The sequence below is a fragment of the Vigna radiata genome, chromosome 7 (assembly GCF_000741045.1).
Source record: "Vigna radiata var. radiata cultivar VC1973A chromosome 7, Vradiata_ver6, whole genome shotgun sequence".
Classification (NCBI taxonomy): Eukaryota; Viridiplantae; Streptophyta; class Magnoliopsida; order Fabales; family Fabaceae; genus Vigna; species Vigna radiata.
This window is the reverse complement of record NC_028357.1, coordinates 33,928,488-33,948,988: the sequence shown is the minus strand read 5'-3', so window position 1 is coordinate 33,948,988 and position 20,501 is coordinate 33,928,488. Positions and strand designations below refer to the sequence as shown.

Genomic DNA, 20,501 nt, shown 5'->3' with positions numbered 1-20,501 from the left:
GGGTCTTGTTCACCAAGCCACCAAATTGGAACAACTCAAGAGAAGAAGCTCCTATAGGAAGTCATCCATCTCATGGAGGGATAAAGAGAAATCTAAGAAGGAGAGAGCTACTTCTACCATTTCTAAATCTAAGGAAACGAAGTCTTCAAGTGGTAAAGTAACTTCTCAATTTAATAAGGATGATTCTTCACATTCTAGTTCAACAAATTGTTTTCAATGTTTGAGTAAGGGACATAAGGCAGTTTAATGTCCCAACAAGAGAATTATGATGTTGTTGGAGAATGAGGAGTACATTAGTGAGCATTCCACTAGAGAATCATCTAGTAGTGATAAGGAGGACAAGGAGTGTTAAATACCACCTTTGGAGGGAGATCTTTTGATGGTTAGGAGGTTGTTGGGTAGTATGAATAAGGAGAAGGATGAGACCTAAAGAAGAAATATTTTACATTCTAGATGTTGGTTATAGGAAAGGTGTGTTCACTCATCATTGATGAAGGAAGTTGTACGAATGTAGCAAGTACATGGCTAGTGGAGAAGCTTGGTTTGGTGACATCTATACACCCTAGTCATTATACTCTGCAATGGTTGAGTGAGGATGGAGAATTGGTGGTGGATAAGCAGGTGAATATTGCTTTCTCTATAGGTAAGCATGTTGATGAGGTAGTATGTGATGTGACCTATGGAGGCGATCACTTATTGTTGGGAAGACCTTGGCAATATGATAGAAAAGTAACCCATGATGGTCTAACCAATAAGTATTGTTTCTTGTTTAAAGGGCAAAGGGTGTCCCTAACACCTTATCTCCTAGAGCAGTTTGTGAGGATCAAATTAAGATGAAAGTAGAAAAAGAGCAAGAGAAAGAAAAGAGAGTGAGAAAGGAGAAAGAAAATGGAGAAAAAAGAAGAGAAAGAAAATAGAGAAAAAGAAGAGAAAGAAAATAAAGAAAATGAAGAGAAAGAAAATAGAGAAAAAGAAGAAAAAGAAAAGAAAGCGAGAAAGGAAAAAGAAAAAGAGAAAGAGAGGAGAAAGAAGAAAAAGAGAGAAAAAGAAGAGAACAAACTGATTTGTCATTAAAAGAAAATACTAATTGGCTTCTTTTTGTTTTGTAGTCTAAGAAAGATTTGTTTATCAAAAAACCATGGCATCAACAATGGAAATAAGATAGGGTGTTAGAAAAGGAAGACACAAGCTTATAACTCAAAAAACTTGTTTTTGATAACCTATTAGCTTGTTTGTCAATTTATTTGGATAGTCCAAGTTATACTTATGGTTTGATTGTTTACTTGGAAAGTTGATTTTATTTGAACATTCCATCTTTAATTTAAAATTGTTTGATCATATTTACATATAGGTATTTGAACCTGGAGGGAGACCTTCAAATCTTTGACAATAAGAGAGTAACCACTTCAAATGCTAATAGTGAACAAAACGTTAACGTTTTTTTCTAAAATATGACTTCAATTTATTACCGATTTCTACAAACAGACTGTCATTTTGTTATTTATACATTGGTTAAATGTATAAAAAAAATCTATAATGGTTAAAATGTGTAAAAATTGAAGAACGTGATGACGACATGTGAAGAAAAAAACTTGAACAACAAAATTCTTAAACTCGTGATAATTTAGTGATAAAACGTGAATTGAGTCAATAGATTTAATTTACAAAATTTAACGATAGCATATAAAATATATATTGACCATGTACAGTTGGAGGTGTTAAAATACTATTTTATATTAATGTATGCAAGATAGACAATCCTTCACACCTGAAAGATAAAAGAAAAATGCGTAGCTCAACCTAAATTTAAAGTACCCTAAAACAGATGTTAGCCTAATTTTAGTTAATTGGGTACATCATAGAAATTATTATAATTTTCTCTAAGGTAATTGTTTAATTGAATTCTTATATTTTTCAGAAGCAAATAATACACAAAGTGGCTATAACTTCAAAACATAGAAAAATAATATCACTTCTTAAACCACTCTTTACTAACTCTCTTGTCTGATATAAAAAAATTAGTGGTTTGCCTTTGTTTTCATTCAACCACATTTAAGAAATTTCCTAAGAATATGAATAGATTTTCCTTTCTGTCGTTTTCATACCAATAAATTAAACCAAAGTGTCCGTCATTAGCACAAAAATCGGTATTCATTAGCACAAATATATATATATATATATATATATATATATATATATATATATATATATATATATATATATATATATATATATATATATATATATACACCCACAGAGAGACACACGTATATGAATATGAATCACCAAGGGAAATTTTGGTCATAGCAGAGACAACAAGGGACGTAAAACCTTATCAGAAGATAAGTCCCCATCGCTTACCATTAAAATAAATCCCACCTGTCAAAGGAAAGGCTAAATAGTGTTTGTTCCAATGCTCAAGACCAGCACTGTCAAAATTCAGTGCCATTTCCACATCTTATACCAACCAATTTTTCATCCATGCCAAAGCATAGTGTTAGAGTTAAAAGACATTTGTTTCAGTTCTTTAAATGCACTTCCCACTAATTTAGTGGATATCCCACCAAACAATAGCACAACTGTCACTTGAGGGTATCAAATAATGTTATCTTCTGATACCCCAAATGAAAAAAAAAATGTTTTATTTTTTGTGGTCTCTAATAAAATGTACATGTGTCAGTGAATGAACACCCTAGCCGAAAATTACTATCATCTACATATCTACGAATTAAAACTATGTGACAATATAACAAAGGATGCATAGACACGGTATGGGAGAACGTTCAAGTTGCCACCTGCTGTAATCGAGGCCAAGCAATTTCATCATCATTTGTATATCCCAGAGAAAGGAAGTCGGCACAATTCTTCCAACAACCATGGTTATATGGGTTTCTGAATCGCCCATCAGGTCCACGAAGATAATCATAGCGGGAAGAATTTGCTACTTCATTTGTGGTCACATTTCGAGCAATCTGCATTACAATATACAAACACGAAAAACTTTCCAGTTATCTTAAGGTGTTAGAGTAACAGAAAGTAAGAAGCTGAATGTTAGAGATGCTTGTACACAACAATTATGATATGGAGTATGAGATAAGTTGCTCAACTGAAGGAATGATGAAAACTAATAAGAAAAAATACCATTAGCGTATATCCTTATGCTCTAGTTTGAAGAGTGTTATAATAATAGAACTAAGGAGATGATCCTATATAATCAGAAATATATAGATTATATATGTATTATTAGGAACTTTTTTATTTATTCCCGTATCATATATAATATTAGAGGATATCAAATCTCCTCTATTTATTATTTTGATTCCTTTTTCTCAATATAAACAAAGCCTCCATGCTATGTCAAAAACAGACTGTTTCAGCTCAATGTTTCTCTCTTCCCTACTTTAACAGAAGCAAGGCATGTTGGCAACAAATAATAATCAAAGAAGCTGAGGCAGAGAAATATAGCCGTTTCTGAGAGAATCGAGCCTGTGGAGGTTTTTCCTATTATTTGTGGTAAGCTACCAGGTTTGATCAGAAAGTATTGGCATTCTAACAAAAGGAGGTTATTTTGCCTTCTTGGAAGATGTTTATATTTATAAATAATTCTTCCCAGTAATTTTCCCTAATATATTTGCACACATACAGATCTAAATTATTATTTGCGGAAAGGGAATAAGCAATCACCATGGAAGTCTGCGTTATTGTTAATGTTGTAGCTGCAATGAAAACAACTGCGTCCATCACCAAAAACACAACTAAACCTGGATGTTGTACTAACATATAATGGATCCATGTTTCTCCTGCCAGTAGTGTTGGTGTAGATGTCCAAATCCCTGACATAGAAAACAAGGCTGTTATATATTTCAAGTGAAAATATAAATTATGCAGTTTTAAGTATGTAGAATAGTGCATAAGAGTTCTTCAATACATACTTTGAACTGCAACGGCAGCAGAAACGGAAGAAGTCAAAGTTCCCAGACAGATTAAAATAAAGAAATCCCTTTTGTTCCTCTGCAAGATCCATACCAAGTATGAAAATAAAGCTTGAAGAATATAGACTGAGGAAAAGAAGAAAAACAGCTCTTGATTTGACCAGAAAGTCAAGGACATCTTATTTCCAAATCAAATGTATTGATGAATGAAAGAATCTTGTTGATTTATCACATTGCCATATATTGTGATTAGAACTGAAAATAAAAAAAATTCATCATAAAAATGCACTTTTGATTTAGTGGGTAACAATTCAGATAGCACAAAACCCCCTACCTTCCCAACACAGTTAGATATCCATGGACAATGGTGGTCGAACTGTTCCACACATCGCTTACAAGTAGGGCAATGCTTAGATCGTACAGGTCTTATTATCTGATGATACAATTTGAGAAACCCTGATAAGTGATAACTTATTCTGAGAATATAAAAAAGTAAAACATAAATGCATGTGAAATGTCAAAATTAGACACTTTAAATACTACAAAGAAAAAAATATACTACAAAGAATATCATGTAAACCTTGCAGGTAGGGCACAGTTGAGACCAATTTCCTGTCCAAACAGAGGAACTATTCAGATCAATATTCAATAAAGGATCCTGCAAAATATAAAACATAAAACTAAGATTTTACAACATAAAGAAAAGTAAATGAGCCTATATTAAAGTAAGGTATGAAATAGTGAAAGAGATGAGGGGAAATCTCCCTTGTGTTAAATACACACATAGGGTTCTCTATTTATAATATAAACAAACTAAAAATATAAACTAACTAACTAAAGATAAGAGATAAATATAAACTAAATATAATATTTCTAACACTCCCCCTCAAGCTGGAGCATACAGATTGTATGGACCAAGCTTGGAATAAATAAACTCAATTTGAAATATATGATCTGTCTTCAAGAGTGTGTGGCAAACAGATGTGCAATCACATGTCGACGAACAACTACCATCACCATGAAACTTCAAGTGGGATTACTTTGACAAAGGAGAACAATGACAAACTCCAGGGACTGGATTGCCATCAAGTAAGGATGGGGCTTGCATCAAAACTACAGGGATTGTCATCACTGACTGACGGGGCCTGTAGTGGCTAAAAGCGACAAAACTACAGGGAATGCCATCACTCACTGATGGGGCCTGTAGTGGCTAAAAGCAACAAAACTACAGGGAATGCCATCACTGACTGATGGGGCCTGTAGTGGCTAAAAGCGACAAAACTGCAAGGACTGCCATCATTGACTAGTGGAGTCTGAAAGTCTAAAACCTGGTTCATACTCCCCCTCACGACGAACGGCGGAAATGACGGCGCGCCAATGACAGACCGTGAAAGTGGAAGATTATAATGAGCTCTTATTCATCAAAGCACCCAAAAACAAATCTGACAGATTTGACAAAGGGTTGGTGAAATTGTTTCAACCCATAATTTTAGTGTTGAAATTTCTTAGTGTTAACCACTAACTGTCCTTGAAGACCTTTCAGAAAAGATAAGATAGCGGAAGCAGTAGAGGTAGGACTGGCAACAGATTGTGACAGCAATGACTGATTGCAGTGGCGGCACAAGCAGCGGATGGCAAGAAGGTCCAATCGGTGCAGCACGAGAAAAGGGAATTAGAACCCATTCGTGGAGGCATACACCAGAACGCAGATACGAGAGGAAGATTCCGCAATGCGAAAGTGTGCGGCGAGAAGACGAAGATGCTGAAGACAATGACGATGGCAGCAATGGCTGCTTTGGAGGGTCATACCGGAGAGAGGAAGCTCTGGCGAGAAGACCGGCAACGGCGCGGTGTGATTCCGACACCGGGACAGTGGCGCGTGAACAGTACACGTCCGAGATCTGTCGGAGAAAGACAGCGCGTGGAGGCGCGTTGAGCGGAGACAGAGACGGCGACCACCGGGGTTAGGTCACGCTTAAAGAGACAATCCAGATCCACTGGTCATCGAAGAAAAATGAGACGGTGGTTGGCGGCGGACGATGGCCGGAGGCGGACAGATTTGGCGCTCGTGGCGGCGTGTGAATGGGAGGTAGCCATCGAAACCGGTGTGGTTGGCCGTCGCTCGAAGAGGCGGTCCAGATCCGCTGGTCACCGGTCGGAACTGCGACGGTGGCCAGTGGTGTACGGCGGCGGACGACGACGAAGGATGATGACCGGCGGCGAGTAGCAGCGATGCACAACGGAGGCAGTGGCCTTTCTTGGCTGCAGCAGAATGACATAGGTTGAAAGACTTTTAATAGGGGCTGCTGGCAGCCATGGCGCCCGACCGCCGGCAGACAGCGAAGACAATGGCTAAAGAATCAGAGAACCTTGCTCTGATACCATATGAAATAGTGAAAGAGATGAGGGGAAATCTCCCTTGTGTTAAATACACACATAGGGTTCTCTATTTATAATAGAGGAAATATGGGCTAAGCCCAAAATACAAATAAGAAATATAAACAAACTAAATAAGAAATATATACTAACTAACTAAAGATAAGAGATAAATATAAACTAAATATAATATTTCTAACATAAGGCATGATTCATATTAAACATATAATCATATTTTTCTAGCCGGTGCTCTAGTGAAATCTAAGGGAGTTGCATGAAGTCGAGTGTGTTCCCTCACATGCAACACAATTCAAGTGACACGTACATTGTCTGCTGAAATAAAACCAAGTAATTTCTATGAAACACATGATATCAAAGCTACAATAAATGTAGTATAATAGCAATAGCAAGACGCATATGTTTATGTTCCCCACTTACTACCACGATGCCATTAATAAAAAAGGAGGACCCGTGAAATGATAGTTTCCATTTATACAATTTGTTTTGCAGGTACAAGTCTTTTCCTCAAAACAATCATCACTCAAAAGCAATATTGAATGAAACAAAAGCTACAAATGGACTGCATACCTCAGTATCACTTTGAGTACCCAAGTCTCCCAGCCGTTTTATATAACCAGGATCTTTGCTGCATAAGATTGAGGTAACATTAAATAAAGTAGTGTTGAATGAAATTTTAGAATTGAACTCCAAAATCTTATTTTCTTTTTTGAGAATTCAGTAGTCAGGACACGTTATCGTGTTTAATAATACATATATAGCAAACATATATTTTGGTATCATGAATATGGACAGCAAATACAAGATAAAAAAATAACACAACATATGACAACAAAACTGTAGAGCATTTCCCAAATTCAGACCCGGTCAAAGTTATAAAAGAATTTATACTATCAATGAACATTTAGCAATTTTGCATTCAATAGAATTTCCATATTCTTATGTTCATTTTTTTCCATACTGACTCCTAATTTCCATCATTTCTTATGTTGCTACCTGGCTTCAGTCAACATTGTCATAATCGGTCCTCTCAAGTCATTGGCTCAATTCACTCGTATCAAGTATAGAATAAAATACATGAGTAGCATCACATGCTCACAAAGGTGTGTGCTTGTCAACTTCTCATTCATCTTCGTGTACCTCTCTAGTAGGAAAACAATGTGTGCGTTCTTGTCTCAACTCAAGAACATTGTTAACGAGCTCACTAGTGTAGGAAATTAGTGCCAAACGAAAAACATGTTGATGTGATTATGGAAGGACTAGTGCAAGATTATGCACTAGTAATTTAAGTTATTGAAAGCCAGTTCAAGACACCTCCAGCTGTTGAAGTTGAGTTGAGCATGAATTCCAATAGGTTCCGAAAAAATAGTTCTCTTCCTTTGTCAACTACAATCAAGGTTATGAACTCTCTAACTCATCCAATTCAGGTGATGTTGTTGGACAATGTGGTGGCTCTAATGGTGGATATGCTCACGATGGTGGTAGTCATGGTGGATATGAAGATCAAGGTGACAGTAGTGGTGGCTGCCATGGTGGTTCTGGAAGAGGTTGTACAAGACAATTTTGTGAACTTCCAAAATGAAATTTGCTTCAAGTATCGTCACATTGCCAATATTTGCTTTTATAGAACTAATGCAAACTATCAAGAACCCAAATTGAGATACTAATGCCAACTCATCAACTACTCCTAGTGTTATACTTCCTAAGGATTCTTCACAAGGTGCCACTAACTCTACATGAATCCCTAACTCAGGTGCATATTTCCATGTTACTAGTGAGCCTCAAAGTTTACATCAATTAAGTCAATTTGATGGCCCAGACCACATTTTTATTGCAAATGGTTTAATGGCTTTGTTTCTCCTCTCTTCTGTCTCCCATTAACTCAAATACTTCGATTAAACTAATCAATTCAAAAAAGGCAAGGTTAGGCTTCAAAAAAGGTGGCCTAAACAGGCAAAAGCATTGACTACCTCGTTTGACCTGATAGCCCATATAGGCCAAGGTTCGGTTGGCCCACTAATCGGTTCGCGCATGTTATAATAATTTTACTTCTACTTTAAGTTGCTTGTTGTAGGTATGTGCCATGTTGCTTTTAGGAAAAGAAAACCCTAAACTATTATTTTTCATCTTCCTCACATTGCAAGAGCACACCACACCTCTTTCTTCTTCCCCAACCCACTCCTTCCTCACAACATAGCACCCAGTCCTCCTCTTCTATTTCATCACTCTTTTCCTCATCATCATACCCTCCTAGCTATCGCACGCTCCTCACCATCTTCAAGCCAAGTACCCCTGACTACGTGCATGATATTCTGGACTATAAGTTGCGTTTGTATTTATGTAGCTGTTTTGTTGTTTGTTGTCTTTCTTGGTTGTTTGGCTTTGAGTTCAACTATTGGAAGTAAACATGTTTATATTCCCACAGCACTCATTGCTCATCACTGAGTACTTTGCTATGTCATCAGATGTCAATAGTCACCCTAAAAATCAATAAATGATGCAAGCCACAAATCAAAAGCCAGACAGAAAAATAAGAGTTCAAATAAAAGTAATCAATTATATGATAGAAAACCTCAAATGAATAAGGTCTATAGTAAGAGGAGTTTGTTGAACATCAGGGGGAATCAATGCCTTAAAGGCATTACTCAATGTAATAAAACATTTATCACAGTTAGTTACCACTAGAGGGATGATTGTTATAGAAAGGAGTGAAGGAAACCAATAGAGGTGGGGATATCAAGTATTTTTGGAATTCATTGGAGGAGAATGTTTCAGGTCCTTAAGGTATCTACTTCAGTTCATGTCTGTTCATTCTACATCATACAAGAATCAGATTGATCTTACAAGGATTTCAGGAAGGTTCCAATCAATAAATCCGTAATTTTTTTCTTACAGTTTGTCTGGTCCAGTTCTATCTGTGATTTCTTGGTAAATTGTAATAAGCAGACTGACAAACAAAAATGGTTATTCTACAATTCTTCTTCAGCGACTGCGTTCAACATGACTTGAACACAAGAAAATGAAACACTGGTCAATTTTTGGTCCTAAAGTCTCAGCTGAGTTCCTATAGAATTTTATTGGAGTATGCACTATATCACCATATCAAAGACCCAAACAGAAAGAATACATGAAAAGAAGATTACCTACCTACTACACCTATAAAACATAATCAGGGCAGCAGCTTCTAGGGAAAGTGCTGTCCATGCCCAAAGTCCAGCAGTAGCAGTAATCTTTCCAAGGTTAGGAGCTGGCATTAGTGGAAAAGATTCATTGAAGTTGAGTCATCACAAAAAGCTCAAGTAACAATTAATGAGTGCAAATGTGAGGATTTGCAAATTGGTGTACAAGTTTTGAGTACCTGCGATAACTGAGTTGATGAAGAGGATCAGGAGAAAGATCATAATACACAATAAGATGGGAGCATAACCAATATCTGTCACCACCCCACGGCAAACTTTCCCTTTCCAGTTGTTGCTATGAGCCCGTTGTTGATTTGACTGCAAAAGTGTAACACTAATCAGTTATGAAGCCAATAACAGTATAACTGCATAAACAAAGTGCAACAAGTCACCGGTGCGGGTGCACTTTTTAGAAGTAAAATTTGATGGTTTAAGGTAACAGCATAGTTGCTCTCAAATTAATGTCAATTTCAAATATATAAAACATATTCCCATCGTTCACAAAACTAACTTTAGATGTGTAAAGAAACTCAAAGTGCCACTATGGTTAAATGCTCTGTCAGTCAAGTGTATACAAAAGTATTAAATAATAAAAAAGAAAAAGGAATCATAGAACTTACAACCAAAAGAAAAAGGAAAAAAAAATAGAAGTCAACAAAATTGAGAATGCAGAGAGAGAGGTTCAAATCTTCAAATGTTGACATAAATGAGAGATAAATGCTGTCACATGAAGAGAAAAGAGATTTGGGAGCTTCAAGAAAAACCAATTGGGCTTTTGCTCATCTGGGCTCAACTCACAAAGTTGTGGGTGTGCAACTCAAAAAGGGGTAAAAGCAACAAAAACCTTTTTTCTAAACCAGTTTGCAAAAGTCCAACATGGAACTTCCGGCCCAAATTAGCTGGGGAGGGCCGACCCCACATGTTTATCAGTTTTCTTGATGATCCCAATCTTATCCTACTAGGCAGCAATGTTGTTAACTTAAGATACAACTTGGGATGGGGATGGGGATGAAAACATGTAACCAAGATGGTAAGATCTTACGTTAGTTATATACATGTAACATATATGCATAAAGAAACAACAAATATAAAAACAATAACCTCTTCTAAATTACAACATTAAACAAACTTAAATCTAAAATTCATATTCATATAAAGTGGATTTTAAGCCTAACTCAACTTCACAAAATCGATTTGTAAGATGAAATTTGTATCCACCTATACTATAATTTGATCATATCTTTAGTTAATATAGAATTTCTAACATACTCGAACGACATCTCAAGCATGGGAATAGATATTTATGGATTGTCCAATAATGGCCCAATAAAGTAGAATAGGTTCTAATAGCATCTTAGAAAGTGGACTTTAAAACTATCTCAACCTACTTATACACTATAATTTGATAATATCTTTAGTCGATATGGAATCTCCAACAGTAACAGCAGTAATATACATTAAGCAACAACTATAATATATTATGATGATCATTAATAATAAAAGATAAAGAAAACACTTAGGACCAATCGAAAGAGAATAATTATATAATATAAATATAACCACTTTAAATGTCATAGTCTGATTCCAAGAATAATTATAATTATATATGATATGCTTAGGCCTATTTGTAACAAAATAAATACAGTTATCTCCATTCCAAAAAAGGTAAATCAGAGAAGAGATAAGAGGACAGATGAACAGAAAAAGCAATTTGATTCAAAAGCCAGCATAGGGAGAAACAAATCAGAGAAGCAGTGGCAAAGTCTCACTTTATACAACTTTAGTTTGCAAACAGAGGCCCAATCAGCAGTGGCCTAGGGCCTAGACAGAAATAGCAGTGCAGGGTGAAGCTCCAACACACCAACTGAAGGAGAAGAAGTCTGTCAACAATAAGGGCAGGTCGGAAAGGAAATAGATGTGAAACAAAATTGGAATCAACTGATTTTAGGATTTTAAAAATGGGTGTTTTGGCCCAGCTTCTAACTTGCTGGAGATCAATGATCCATGATTGCACATTGAAAATTGCAATCGTACTTGTGAACAATATAAGCAACAATTAGGCAAACAGAAGGATGTGTGGCACATAGGATTACATGATTTCATAAGTGAATTGTGACTTTATCCTGCTTGGACTCAAGCATGGAATAGGAGAAGCAGCAGAAATCATACACAGGATTGTGCATTAACATTACCATTACTTCTACATGACTTACAAGTCTATAAGACTACTAAATGCATACTTTCAATATAACTTACAAAACATTCTTTTTTTAAGATTCAAAAGAACCTGAATATTAAAAAATAACTAGCACCCTGATCGGTATAGTGATTTGACTTAATGCTCATTGAATTAGTTGTATAAGCACTCATGTGTATATTAAGAGGAAATTTGGATGTATTGTTTTCATAAGCTGTCCTAGAATGCATATTAAAATAAGTTGTATCAGCATATCATAATCTATTTTCACAACTATTTAGATTTTGAATAGAGATATGACAATATAATCCTTACTTAGAAGGCTTAAGCCGTCTTCACTTACAATCCAATTCTGTATACTTGAGACAGGCCCCAAAGTCCAAATAGTAAAATGAGATTAGAGTCTATCCTAGATTCATTATTGAGTCCTCCACATTTGTACATGCTCTAGATGTCTATTCCAACACATGCAGGGGTATTGTCATTGGGTAACCCACATTTATCCATGCTCTGGATGTCTAGTCTCAGGCATGTGGGGGTATCATTCCAAAATCTACATCGACTAAAATATAGCCTCTATTAGTCCTTCATAGCTAGGATGTCTTTGTAGAATTAATTCTAAGCCCAAATTCTAAGAATAAGTCCCCTCAAATACTTATGCAAGCACTTATTAAAAGATAAATCCAAATAAATTACAAATAAATTCTAACAAAGACACCCTAAATATTAAAACCACCTAATATCTAATAATTAGTAGGTGAGCTTTTAACAAAAAAAATGTCTCAACAATACTTAGTTGGAAAGTAATTCAATATTACCATAAATATTAGAGATTGTTATTCAAGTTTAAACAATTATCACATTCTTTGTACATTAAACTATTCAAAATTTTGGATGTTACCTTCATGTAAAATAACCTCTTCTTTTTGCCCTTGATTGCTTTTCCATGTTTTAGAAAACACATAGAAAATATTCTGAACAATTAATGGTGTCACTTGAGTTTACAAAAACATAAAACAGGTTTGTTAATTAACTACAAAAAGCTATTCCAGTATTTTGACACAACAGCTTAAGAATTTGGAACAGTTGGCTAATGAAATGGTATTGAAGTCATCATCAGCATGCTATCTACTTTTCCCCTAATTAATTTTAAAATAAAACTGTTAATTGTAGCACTTTCAAGCACCTAGCAAAACTAAATTTGAAAATGCTTATTAATTACTACAAGTCCCGTCAAGAATGTTAGTAACATTACACAACCAACAGCCTCATTAATATAATGTTACGTACAAGGAAAGGAGCGACATGTCGATGACCTTTATCATATGCAAGTTGTACAGGGGTGTGTCCAGCATTGTCCTTCACCATCAGTTCTTCCTTTGTGCCTGCATGTACAAGCACAGCGCATGCCTCTGCATGTCCTCTTAATGCAGCCCAGTGCAATGGTGTACAGCCTAAAACCAGTTTTATTGAGTATCATCATGAAAAAGAAAAAATATCAACAGAACTATAGCAAAATGAAAAAATCAACCTGTTTAGAAAGTATTACCAAAAAGATTTAATATATTGTAATAATGAAAAATAGTAGTCAACTCCTATGACTTATTTGTCAAATGTCAAACAAAGTCTAAGATATCAACAAAAAAACTAAAATATATACCCCAAACAAAGTCTTGAAACTATAGGTCTCAAGCCTCATAGATTTCAAATAGACTAGTCCAGCATCCAAACCCAATGAAACAGTAACATCAAGACCATGAAATCATTGTGTACATTGTATGCATAGTAATACATAATAATAATAATAAAAATTAAAACTTTTTCAATCTAATATAGTATTATTCATGAATCAAGCAAACTTGTTTACTACTCATTACCAAAAACATAATCACATATAACATGCAGTGCCCACCTAAGTGATGGCTAATCACAGCATATTATAGAATGACTTCGAGTATGTTTATGCTTATTATGAGAGTCTATGTTGAACTGTTTTTTACCATACTTAAAACTAGAGAGACGTGATACCCCATGGTATAAGGAATACATAATTGGAGAACTTATAAAATTGTATAGGAAATTTAAGTGCTGACTAGCCATACCATCTTTATCTTGTCTTCCTTGGCATGCATCTCTAAATAGAAGCAATCTTATTGTGTCAGCAAATCCCTTATATGCGGCCCTGAACAAGAGAATTAAGAAGTAAAAAAAACGAAGGAAAAAACTCAACTTCTTCGATGGATTTGCTGAATATGAAACCATAATTATTAGAAAAAATCAAATCATTTAGGGTGAGCTTCAACAAATTTGACACAACACATTACATACCTAAGGTACTCCAAAACTCTTCAAAGTGCAAGGAAACATTTCATAGGTCAAAATACTCGATCAAAATAATTAGTTTACAGGAAAATATACAGTTTATCCCAAAGCATAATCTGCATTATGTAGATTTTAACCAATTTTATGAGTGCATTAAAAGCAAAAGAAAGATGCAAATTTTGGACCATGACATTGACAACCAAGTCATTGTCAAAATACGGTTTCTTCATTGTACATAGCAATCAAAAGCTTCAAGGCGTACCAGTGAAGAGGACTCCTTCCATCATTATCAGGCACATCAAAATCGGCATGGTACTTTACTACAATGTGATTTAAGAAAGATGTCTGACCATATTGTGCAGCAACATGAACTGCCTGCAGAAACCATTTGATTATGAAAATAGTGCAACAGTAGAAACATTTAAACGGGTAGTAGGCAGAATAAGTCCAGGGTTTTCCTTATACAGGAAGAGGTGCCAATCAATCTCACACAGTAACCCAAGGGCTTACCTATTATGTACCGGTCTACCAATAGAGTTTATGGACACCAATTATTAGACGATAATTAAAATATAGATAGCTTTTAGTAATCATTAAAAGTAACTTTTTAATAATTGATTTTATTCTTATTGGCAAAATATAAGTCACAGTTTCATAGACTAAACTCGGCTTTCTTTTTTTTACCTAAACATATATTGTTTAATAACTAAAACACCAAAGCTTATGTTTAAAAAAAAATTATAACTTCAATCCATTAATTGGGTGAAATACTGATACTTAGAAATTCGAATATGAAATAATGAAGTATAAAATACAGTTGCTATTCAGCCCTTTAGATTTGGATATGGAAAGTTAACATTAGAATACAGAGACATTGAGTTGAAAAAAGGTCAACAATTCAAATTAGGAGATGAATTTGGATGCAATAATTTAAAATGTTAAAATATCCAATCCACGCCTCCCAGATTACTGAAAACATGTAAATTCTGCGGAAACTATTCATTGATAGAAATATTGACAACTATGCAAGAGTAAACCACCAAGGGAAGACAATACCCGGTATCCATTTATGTCAGCAGCTCCAATCTGAGCACCATTCTCCACAAGCACATCAGCAGCTGCAGTTGAACCACGAACTGCTGCCCAATGCAATGCTGTTTGTTGCATGCTGTCTTTAGCATTCACATCTGCTCCATGCTTCATAACAAGTACAGTTCAAATTAAAACACGCTCAACTGAAATCACTTCATAAACTAACTTCACTGAGTGTTCTGAAAACTATTAATTTCTTGAACGACACATAACTACTCTAAGAAGAAAAATCGAAACTTGCTGCATATGAAGCCGAAACCAACTTAAATTCAAAAAGTAAAAAAGAAACGCCCAATTTTCCATTCAAATAAAATAAGGGGAATACTATCGAATGGTACCTGAATGAGATAGTGCGCAATGTCATGAAAGTTGTTAAGCGAGGCCCATTGAAGAGCGTAATAGCCACTAACATCGGGAACCGAGACGGAGGCACCGTGTTGTTCGACAAAGGTTTTCAGTTTGTTGAAGTCGCCGTGAGCAGAGGCGGTGAAGACGTCGAGGATAAGAGGCTGGTCGTTGGGTTTGGAGACCGACGATGATGACGATACCACCTCGATCTCCGAGGAAGCCATGGATAGGGTGAAGGAAATTGAATGTTAGGGTTGGAAAAGGTGAAGAATAAATGAGTTAATAGGTTGTAATTGAGAAAGAGAGAACGAATGAATTCCTGTTCCTCCCTCCCTCCCTTCGTCTTTTCCTTCTATTTCCTGATTCTTCAACAGTAACAAATAGTCCCTTACTACAAAAGATGTCTCTTTCTCCTTTATTTTTATTTTTAAAATTATAATACATAAGTATTAACTTTTTAAAGGCTAAAATATTATTTTTGTGCTTTCTTTCTACTTTTTTTTTATTTTAAAATTCTTAATTTGGACTTTACTTCACAACATTATAACAAATAGTCCCTCTAATAATTTTTATTAGTTTTTTTCCTAAAAGGTATTTTAGTCTTTTTGGTTTCTCAAATATCAAATTTTTATATTGCACCACTATCTCCTGTATAATATTTTTGCTAGTTTTTTTTCTTATGTAATTAATTGTCATATAGGTTTTCATGTGATTACAGTTATACTTCTTTATAACTTCAATCAATTAATTAGGTTTTCATGTGATTACGGTTATACAATTATACACTATATAATTCTTTGTACACTTCATAGCCATAGGGTTTGGTTGGACTTAATTTACTTTAGTAAAGTTGGAAGCTTTACTTATGAACAAATTTATGTGAGATTTGTTTTTGTTTTTGTATTTTTATCTTTTAAGTTTTGATTTTTGGTACAAACACTTGGTTGTTATTGGGATTCACCTTCCAAATGGAGTTGTTCTCTTTAGGTGTTTTACACGTAGGTGTGATCGAAAGGATTGAACTTTGGGGATCAGTTCAACAATTTAACAAAAAAAAAGTAGGTTGGGATAATTTCTTCTATTCAAAAGTTTGACACAATTCATGTAGTAGTCCGGATCATAAAAAACTAAATATAAGAAACTTGTCCTTACTTAACTTGAAAGACCAGTATAAAACCCCGACATCATTAAAAAAAACATAAATGTAAAAAATTTGCCCTCTTCCAGCACGGCAAGCCTCAGCCTAGCAATTATATTTGAATTTACTTTCAGCATTGTTTCAAGGATTTTAAATAAGTATAAAAGTTGTTTATTGTAAAAAATGTTAAAGTAATAATTCGTACTTCCAAGTAGAAGTATAGTTTTGTGATTTAAATGATGATGTTGATGAAGATGGAAGGGTGAAGGAAGGGAGTTCTTCTAATGATAAAAAAAAAATCAGAAATTAGTGAAATATTTCTTAATTTTCTCTCTCACAAAAAGTAAAATAGTACGTGAGTGGTGACTAAGTACATGTTCAGTAAAAAGAGGATGAAAGTGACCACAAGATCCATGTTGAAAATAGCGTTAGTATATGTTACTGATTTCAATGCTATGGCAGTGAAAAAAAGATTTTGGAATAAACTCTCTCTCTCTTCATTTATATCATCAATATGCATTGTTTAAATTTTAGTTATTGTACAAATTAATTTAATAATAAGGACAAATAGGTGAAGGCTGAATACTTTACATCAACCAAATAATCTGCAAAGAAATATCAACACCAGCACCTTCCATGTCAACTTTGGTTTGTTCTTTCTCCTTTGATTAAAAAAAAAAAAAGTAATGCATAAACAATTATGTCAACATTATGAAATAATATAAGTTGTGGTGTGTTATTTCACCTCTCGAAAATAAGAGCAAGAATAATAGTGATAGCAGCTCCGAAAATTTGACGATAGGCACTAATATACGTCATATTAGTCAAATTAGTTTCTAACTAATTTATATTTGTTATAGTACTTGATTATCTTTATTTGTTATTTAATTTATTTCCTTATTTTAAGGTTTATTACTTCCTTTTATGTATATATATATAACCCTTTGCATAGTTATGCACAATGATTCAATAAAATAAGATTAATGTTGACAATAGTTATGGTATCAAAACTCTCTTAGAGAGAGCTCTTTTCCATTTGAAGCAACATCCAATATCACTTAGAACTTCTATCCAGTTTATTCCATTTGACGCTCATTTATCACTATTATCCTTATTATGTATAAGATTAATGTGCATATACTTCCAAATAGTTATTCCTACTCCTTTGAAGAATGACAACAAAATTGTCCCGTTAACTCCAATTGTCGTTCCAATCACATTAGCTTTCCCTCCTGCAGTTCGCAAATTTAAATTTTCGTAGCTACAAACAAAAATCAGAAATCAATGCAATATTTTTGACTTCTCTCTCCCACAAAAAGTGAAATCGCACATGAGTGTGAAAACTGGTGTGTGGTGGTGACTACATACCAACACAAGAAGGAAAGGATGAAAGTGAACACAAGAACCATGTTGAAAACAGCGTTAGCAGATGTTACTGATACCAACGCTCTGACGGTGAAAAAAAGATTTTGGAATAACTTCATCTGTTCATTTATATCTTCCATAAACATTGTTTAAATTCTAGTTATTGTACAAATTAATTTAATAATAAGGACAAAGAGGTGAAAACTGAATAATTTGCATCAACCATAGCCAAATAATCCCCAAAGAAATGTCATCACGAGCACCCTTCATGTCAACTTTGGTATGTTCTTTATGCTTTGATTATCAAAATAGAAGTAAAAAACATTCATTATCCAAAGATGAATAAACTATTATGTCAAGATTATGAAATAAAATAAGTTATGGTGTGTTAATTTACCTTTCGAAGTAGCTCCAAAAATTTTGACGATAGACACTAATATACGTTATATTACTCAAATTAGTTTCTAACTAATCTATATTTGTTATAGTACTTGATTATCTTTATTTATTATTTATTATGTTTCCTTATTTTAAGGTTTATTACTTCATATATATATATATATATATATATATATATATATATATATATATATATATATATATATATATATAACCCTATGCACAATTATGTAGAGTGAATCAATAAAATAAGATTAATCTTTTATCTTTTCCAGTTTCAATTGTTAAATGTGTTTATGGTATCAGAGCTCTCTTAGAGATAGCTCATTTCCGTCTGAAGCAACATCTAATATCACTTAGAGCACCTATCCACTCTATTCCATCTGACCCTCCTTTATTACTATTATCCTTATTATGCATAAGATTAATGTGAATAGACTTCCAAATAGTTATTTCTACCCTTTTGAAGAATGACAACATCATTGTCCAGTTAACTCAAATTATCGTTCCAATCACCTTAGTTTTCCCTGTTGTAGTTCGTAAATTTAACTTTTCGTTGCTAAAAAAAATATCAGAAATCAGTGCAATATTTCTGAATTATCTCTCCCAATAAAAAGTGAAATAGCACATGAGTGTGAAAACTGGTGTGTGGTGACTACAGACCAGCACAAGAAGGAGAGGATGAAAGTGACCATAAGAACCATGTTGAATACAACTTTAGCATATGTTGCTGATACCAACGCTATGGCAGTGAAAAAAAGATTTTGGAATAAACTCTCTATGTTCATTTATATCATCAATAAACATTGTTTAAATTCTAGTTATTGTACAAATTAATTGAATAATAAGGACAAAGAGGTGAAGACTGAATAGTTTGCATCAGCCATAACCAAATAATCCGCAAAGAAATGTCATCATGAGCACCCTGTTGACAACAAGAAGGCAAAAAGAATTGGCAGATTTTACTAAAAACGTTTACTTCTCTCTGCATTATTTCGAATGAGCTGATACAAATATTTATAGGAAAAAGGTTTGCCTCATGGCATAGATAAATCAAAAGTTTTTGTCTTTTCAAATGCTAGAGATAAGTCATGATGCCTCTACCACCTAAAACCATTAATGCTATCTAGGAATACCAACCAACAATAAATTTTGTAATTTAAGTTTTATAACAAATCTGAAGTACTTTTCCGGTCATCAACATCACCACACCAATCAGTATCCTAGTAACCCACTAGTCGATAGTCATCTGATTTTGAATAGAAAAGACCAAGTGATAGGGTTCCTCGAATATATCTCAGAATTCTCTTCAAGGCCTTCCAATGTGTATAGCTTGGATCTTTCATGAATCTACTCATTATCCCAACATTCAACATTAAGTCGGGTCTCGTGCTTGTAAGGTACCTCAGACTTCCAATTAAACTTCGATATCTCCCAGAATCAGTTCGTTCTCCTCCATCAAACTTCGCGATTTTAGTGCCTGGTTCCATTGGAGTAGAAACTGAGTTGTAGTCCTCCATTTTAAACTTCTTTAAAATTTCAAGCGCGTACCTCTCTTGGGATATAAAAATCCCTTCTATTGGTACCAGCGGGGTATGGTTTGAAGAGTATAACGCAGCGGAATTAAACTTAGAATAAGCGGAAAGCGTGTTCGGTCACAAAAATAATTCCTTTATCAGTTTTAAATTTCTTGTAAAACGTTTATCGAACAGTTGGAGTGCTAAAAGATTAAGGAGTGTAGGGAAGATAAAAATCACACAAATGATTTTTATACTAGTTCGAATCAAAAGATTTTATGTCCAGTTGTTAATCACCATAAAAAGTGATTAATGATTTTCACTAAAAATATAGTTGTACATATTACAAGATAATGAAATGAGTAAGGGATAGAAAACACCTTCCTTCGACAAACGAACCGGAAGAGTGCAGTGAGTAACTTCCTTTGACAAACGAACTGGAAGTGCTTCCTTTGACACACGAACCGGAAGCAAACACTCTGCCAACTCGAAGAGAACCGCTCCGACTTTCGACACACGAAATGCGAGCTTCTCCTATTCACGAGACCAGGCAAAGCACCTTACCAACTCGAAGAGAACCACTCCGACTATCGACACACGAAACGCGAGCTTCTCCTA

General features: G+C 34.5%; 1 protein-coding gene across 2 annotated transcripts; it reads right to left on the bottom strand.

Annotated features, from left to right (window-relative positions):
• Positions 1-2,321: 2,321 nt before the first annotated feature.
• On the bottom strand, positions 2,322-15,842 carry LOC106768773 (probable protein S-acyltransferase 23). Of its 2 annotated transcripts, none has more exons than XM_014654090.2 (13): positions 15,455-15,842; positions 15,081-15,221; positions 14,287-14,399; positions 13,805-13,884; positions 12,993-13,156; positions 9,685-9,823; positions 9,474-9,573; positions 6,897-6,954; positions 4,513-4,590; positions 4,267-4,365; positions 3,933-4,011; positions 3,685-3,833; positions 2,322-2,972 (listed from the first exon to the last, which is right to left on the bottom strand). In XM_014654090.2, the coding sequence occupies exons 1-13, from the start codon at positions 15,686-15,688 to the stop codon at positions 2,784-2,786; spliced, it is 1,623 nt and encodes a 540-aa protein (XP_014509576.1). In that variant the 5' UTR covers positions 15,689-15,842; the 3' UTR covers positions 2,322-2,783. The 2 variants fall into 2 exon arrangements, with proteins under 2 accessions (XP_014509576.1, XP_014509577.1); XM_014654091.2 differs by having other exon boundaries at positions 4,267-4,408; positions 4,513-4,544.
• Between the last annotated feature and the right edge of the window lie 4,659 nt (positions 15,843-20,501).

What these genes read in the sequence shown, in the direction of transcription:
- LOC106768773 (XM_014654090.2), bottom strand. Translation starts at nt 15,688, where the DNA reads ATGGCTTCCTCGGAGATCGAGGTGGTATCGTCATCATCGTCGGTCTCC. An exon ending in ATGTTTTATAGGTGTAGTAG is followed by an intron (nt 6,955 to 9,473) that starts GTAGGTAATCTT and finishes AATCTTATGCAG; the next exon opens with CAAAGATCCTGGTTATATAA. An exon ending in GTACTCAAAGTGATACTGAG is followed by an intron (nt 4,591 to 6,896) that starts GTATGCAGTCCA and finishes TATATTTTGCAG; the next exon opens with GATCCTTTATTGAATATTGA.